The 6,466-nt window shown below is 40.1% G+C and overlaps 1 protein-coding gene across 1 annotated transcript in view; it reads right to left on the reverse strand.

The window, feature by feature from the left end:
- Positions 1 to 6,466, reverse strand: part of zgc:153039 — a 67,691-nt gene that overhangs the window by 57,347 nt on the left and 3,878 nt on the right. Inside the window, exons 2-4 of the mRNA XM_032509029.1 lie at positions 3,864 to 3,998; positions 2,750 to 2,887; positions 1,227 to 1,553 (exon numbers count right to left, since the gene is read on the reverse strand). Of these exons, the coding sequence (XP_032364920.1) occupies positions 1,227 to 1,553; positions 2,750 to 2,887; positions 3,864 to 3,998 (600 nt within the window). The remainder of the gene's footprint in view (positions 1 to 1,226; positions 1,554 to 2,749; positions 2,888 to 3,863; positions 3,999 to 6,466) is intronic.

Genomic DNA, 6,466 nt, shown 5'->3' on the forward strand with positions numbered 1-6,466 from the left:
TTTTTTAATAAGGGCAAACTGGGCACACTGGTGCTGGCAACAGTGAAAACCACTAGCCACCAACCCAGAGCAGGGCTGTAGTCAAGACCACCTTTGTTGAGTCCAAGATAAGTCCAAGACCAGGATTAGTCAAGACCGAGTCAAGACAGAGTCCAAAGAGGTTCAAGTCCAAGTCAAGACCGAGTCCAAATGAGAGACACTCAATACCCAGACAGAAAAAAAGAATCCTTTTCAAGACTACTCACTTACATGTTCATAATTTATGTGATGTGAAAGAGAGTATATCTTCTACTTTAGGATGATCATTTTGCTTTATTATTTGTAATAATCAAAAAGCAAGTGCAGAGTAACACACTATAGGATTAAATTTACTTAAAATATAAAATGGGTTCCAATTCTTGACCTCATTACTTATCCTGAAGAATTCATAGTACAAAGTGCTCGCTGACATTGTGCCTGTGGCCAAAATGAAAATGATTGATAACTGAGGTAGCTCACTGTACAGTATATGAACAGCTAGGCGTATACCAGGAGACCAATCCCAATGCCTGTTCTAGATGGATTTTGAATTAAAACTAATACCTGTTTTCTGAACAAGTGCCCTTCATCAGTGGTTTTGTTTTGAAGGAGGAAGTTACTTTAAAACAAAAACATATAGAGTTGGACTCCAACTGGCCGAGTACATACACGCATGCATATATATATATATATATACAGTATATCTCTCTTTGCTATTTCCAGTGGTGCTCTTGTCATTACGTCCTTGTTGCTGCAACAGTGACTCCTACTGGTTGGTGTCTGTTTGTTCCAATACAATAAATCAATACAAATGAACAAGTACAAGTACATTTTCAGTCCCAGTTAAAAGCTGGGGAACACTATGCTTGCTTAAAGCCTCCGAGAAAAGAATGTGTGCTGAAATGCCTTCTACAGCATGGCAGCTTAACTTGGGGCACAATCTAGTCAAAGCATTACATTGTACATTAATTCAGTAAAAATAAGGTATTACTTTCATGTAATGTTGTGGTAAAAACTTAGCAATGCTTAATGACTACAAACCTACTGCTGTTGACCTTTGTCCTGTATACACATTCAAGTCTGCCATTCGTCTGATGTCAACAACTTTGCCTCATTCACAAGTGAAGTCCTGTGTTTAGTGCCAGTAAGCAAAGTAATATAGCGTTAAGTTTGAATGCTTGGTATGAGCACATCCTGAGAGAACTTACCCCACAGGTTCCCGAGCAGCGTGTCCAACTTGAAGCCAGTGAAGTTGGCCGTGGTGGGAAACCCGGGGCCTGTTCCATTGGCCGTCGGGTTAAATGCGGCAGAAATGGGCAGGACGATGGTGCGAGGGTGTACAGCAAAGAAACTGACAAAGATGGTGCCCAGGACAAACATGACCACCAGGAAGATGAGGAAGGTGGCTTTGGCGTAGATGTCGGCTCCCACCAGGCACACCAGCAGGCACAGCAGGGAGATGCCTGTGGCGTACAGCAGAGACCACCAGTAGCCCGACGGTAGGACCTGGTAGGCATAAGTGATCGCAGACCCGTCTAGTGGTGGATGACATGGTGAAGTTAATTAATATTTGTAATGCTTAAAAAAGGACTGACAGAATGTGTTCAAGAGTATAATGTCATAGCACAGAATGTTAATATAAAGTGGTGCATTTAAAAAAGCTTTGCAAAAACACAATCTTTTCACAGGAATAACCGTTTAATGTCTGTCTAACTACTTGGTGTCCTATAACTGTTCTTGGAGTTCTCACCAGGGCCCTGACATTTCAGGGATTTTCCATAACTTTGCTAATGTCTCGATGACCTAAGCCCTCCTGGTTTGTTAATGTTCTAATCTTTTTGGGCATTTTTGACTTTATTTGACAGGACAGTGTTGAAATGGGGGCTGAGAGAGAGCGGCATGATATGCAACAAAGGTCCCAAGGCCAAAACCAAACCCGGGACGTTGCGGTTGTACGACATGCGCTGCAACCACTCGGCGACCAAGGTGCTCTGTTAATGTTTTCTAAATGACTGAACTTTCGGGTTTGGAAAAAACATTACTTAAGGAAAAAAACTAGTTAACTACCTAAAAAAAAAAAAAAGGTATTAGAAGATGTACTGAGCTATATTCCTAGAAAATCAATGATTTGTAAATTAACTACTATTCCAGCCAAATTTCTTATTCCAAAAATAACTAGACCCACGGTATTAGGGTTGCTTTTGGTGAATCATTTCTATAATAAAAGGACTATAATGGGGCAGTGCAGTGGAAAACTCAAAACAAAAATGTTTTTTTTTGTTGTTGGTACCTTTCTGCATGGGGTTTGCGTGGCTGCATAGTTTCCCCGACATGCAGGTTAGATAATTGGAAACTCTAAAATTGGAGCGTGAAAGGTTGTCTATCTCTACGTGTCAGCCCTCTAACTGACCTGTCCAGAGTCTATACTGCCTCTCACCCAATACCAGCCGTCCACAACCCTCTAAAACAACAATAATAATAATAATAATAATAATTAGTAGTTGGCCTACAGCAAGTAAATCAGAAAGCTTGGAAAATGAATTAATGTTTGTGGATGATTGGGAGATCAATCTAAGTTTGTGGGTGTGTTATTGTGAATGTTGTGGTATTTCTTGGTTATAATGGGTGTTATATGTTCTAAGTTAAATGTATATAAAATCATTTTTCTAAAATAATAGAATGACAAATGCTGATCTGGCAGCATTTCACAAATTGTTAAAATCAAACTCACCTTCTGGCACTCCGAAGGTGGCCACAATGGCTTCAACCAGACCCAGCACGAAGAGAGCGCTGCCGCACACGTTGGCCAGGAAGAACATGAGGCCGATACTGCCGCCAAACTCTGGACCCAACGCTCTGCTGATCATATCTGAGTGAAGTTCAGGCAAAGTGCATTTGTTTGTTAAATATGCTGTGAAAAATAGGTGTCTGTGTGTGTGTGTGTGTGTGTGTGTGTGTTTTTCTATTCTTATAGAACCCAATTAGTGTTTAGGACCTTGACATCAGTGACATAAATACAATGGTCGTTTCCTTTATGAAGGGCTGGCTTCTAGTTAACATTATAAATACATTTTGGTCAGGAAAACAGTTGAAAGAATAGTTTTGGGGAACAAAGTTCTTTGCTTTTCTGTTAAGAGTTAGATGAGAAGATACCACTCTCATGTCTGTGTGGTAAATATCTGTCATCCACAGCCAGCAGACGGTTAGCTTAGTTTAACATAAATACTGGAATCAGGGAGAACAGCTAGCCTGGCTCTGTCACACAAATACAATATAACCCACAACTTGTAAAACGACATGACATGCTATTTGGTGGGCTTTAGTGGGGCTGGTAAGTGGAATTATTTTACCTTTGGCCTAATTACTGCAGATGATCCATGTTTAATGAATAACATTTATATAATAGTCTGCAAGAAGTCACTACTGCAACAACTAAATGTGAAGGAGATAAAGATCTTTAATGTATGCATGTAAAGCATGTGTATCAACTTAAAGATGGCCTGTCCTGACTGATAAACAGCACTGATTGGGGATCCTCACCAAATTCCTGGCAGCAAAACATACTGGCCCCACCTTTATCTAAAAGTAGTAAACAGTGTCTTAAAGAGCAGATAATGAACAAATCAGACCCCATTCAGTGTCACAGACAATGCTACATTACATAAACAAAGACACACTTTGTCTTGGATTTAGTATAGCAAGGAGTTCTACAAGTGTGTGCTCTTGATATGTTGACCATTGACAATGGGATTGATACTACCCTGACTGTCATGTGCAAATGTCATATGATTGTGTGTGTGTGTGTGTGTGTGTGTGTGTGTGTTTTTTGTGTGTGATGAGGATACAATAGGCGCCCCCGGCATCCAGGGCTCCATTGGTGGAGATGGCACACACTGACAACACGGTCATGCAGATGATGAAGTAGGCCACCAGGAGCATTGCAATGGCTTGGTACAGTCCGGAATGGCCCACCATGAATCCTAGTTGGACACAAACACGGTCAGACGAAAATACTAACGACTTGGTCACCTGGTTGAAAGCAGAACTTTGGACTTGGCATTAACGTCATTGTGGTTGAAGAAGAAACTTAAACTTGCCATGAAAGAGCCCACACCCACAGTCCAGAGGATGTGAGCATTCAATAAGGCATGAGAAGTACAGTAATACACACTGTTATTACCACAATCCAGTCAACTAAATGTGGATGATAGACATTGGATAAATCAAAATGAAAGTGACTGTTGTACAAAATGACTCATTGCAAAATTCCGTCTTCTCTAAAAATGAGGCTGGAATCACATGCTGAAAGTGATTCCAGCATCCTTCCCATGCCTTAACTGTAGTGCTGCTTTCTGGGGTTCTAAGTAGAGCTGCAACTTATGATTCTTTACATTTTCAAATAATGTCTTGATTATTTCTCAAATAATTGTTTGGTTTTGTCTGAAAGTGGTGAAAAATATCGATCAGTGTTTCCCAAAGCTCAACGTTCTCAACGTCATCTTGACGTGTCTCGTTTTGTCTACAACTCAAAGCTATTCAGTTTACCGTCATGAAGGAGTCAATTAACCAGAAAATAATCCCATTAATGAAGCTGGGAGAATGAAAATTAATTTTGATTTCCAAAATAGTTGCAGAATACTTGCAACTGATGAGACAACTCATCATCAATTAAATTGATTTTCATTGGCAGGAGCTAGTTTAACATTAGGAACTACTTTACCAAAGAAGAACAGAAAAGTTTTGCAACAAAACTAGTTCAGATGCTTGCAATGATTGATTTGAACAACTATAATATCCCATCTTCATAAGCAAAGTCATACGCATCTAAACTCAATGTGTGTGAGAAGATATTTACACCTTGTTAGACACACATTTTCCACATCACCACCACGTTCTACTACTGGGATCTTTGATTAGTTAATGGCAGTGACTAACTGCATAATGCTGCTGTTTTCATCATCTGCTTTCTTATGTTTTACTGCTGTGGGTGTCACACCATCACAGAGGAGCAGAACCAAAATCAAATGGAAAAGCCAGGACGGCAGAAGACACAGTGTTTGAATTAATACGTGAATAATCTTTTTTTTTTTTCAGGCTTACTTTGTTTTAGCACTACGGGCATGAACTAGTGGTGGGAATCACCAGAGGCCTCACGATACAATATCATCACGATATTTGTGTCACTATACGATTTTATTGCAATTGCCGTTTTTCCCAACTTTAAATTTTTCCCAATTTCAAATTATGTCCCCAAAAAGAAACTTTGTCAACATCAGTTTTATCTAAAAAGATACATTTATCTATATGTTCATCTCACTTTAATTGTATTGCTGTAAAGTGTGTGGATTGTCAAGCAGACCAACACATATATGATAAAAGACGGATACTTGGCATCTGTGTATTGATCAAGTCAAGTCAACTTTATTGTCAATTTCTTCACATATACTAGACATGCAGAGGAATCGAAAGTTTATTTTTCACCATCCCCATGGTGAAGAAGACAAAAAAAATGCACAACAGATAAGACAGACATTCCTACCACCGAGTAAAAATTTCCGTACAAACAGATAACCGAACAAAACACTGCAAGCTCGGGGCAGAGAGGGGTCGTTGCACCTACACGCACCGCCATCTTTTTTTTGATACTGTGATGCCACGAAAATATCGCGATACTATGCTGTATCGATTTTTTCCAACCCACCCCTAGCATATTATAGGTGTACAAAGTGAAAAAGCCCAAAGACCAGCCCAAAGGGACTTACCATCTCACACTGTTCACAAACTGTAGTCCAGCCTTTACTTCCATGACGAACGTGCGTCACTTTGTAACACACGTTATAATGCTCGCGTAGCTGCTAGCATGGCACGCCCTCATACTCTGCTTCTGACTGGCTAGTAGTCCTTACCTAGCTACTGCGCATGCGTGACTCCCAACCAAGATTAAGCCACATAAACCTATTCGGGTAAAACCTCTAAATACAATTTTGAACCTGAAAATGAGCATAATACGAGCACTTTAAATTGATATTTTGAAACCTATTCCAAGCACCAAACCCACCTCTGTGCTAGTTCCTGCTACAGTAGACGTCTTCAGGACAACATTTTTGCCTTGACAGACACTCAAAGGTGAAAATAATACCAACGTCACTGCAGTAGCTGGAATTGACCGTTTTAAAGACATGTTATGCAACAACACACAAGTCTCTTAATCCTCATGAAAGTTTCACAGCTGATACATTTACAGTAGTTTCACATCCACAATGAAACTACAGTTAGTTCCTGTGTAGGGTGGTGAGTTATAATGAGAGTAGTCTCAAAGTTCTACAAAGACAGCTACTATGTGGCTGCATGTAAGTCTGTGCATGTGTGTATACACTGTGTGTGTCCACTGCACAGCAGCTGACATCTCACGAGACTGGGGGGTGGGGGGGGGAGTTAGAAAATAACT

Source organism: Etheostoma spectabile, chromosome 3 (genome assembly GCF_008692095.1).
Source record: "Etheostoma spectabile isolate EspeVRDwgs_2016 chromosome 3, UIUC_Espe_1.0, whole genome shotgun sequence".
In the NCBI taxonomy this organism is placed as follows: domain Eukaryota; kingdom Metazoa; phylum Chordata; class Actinopteri; order Perciformes; family Percidae; genus Etheostoma; species Etheostoma spectabile.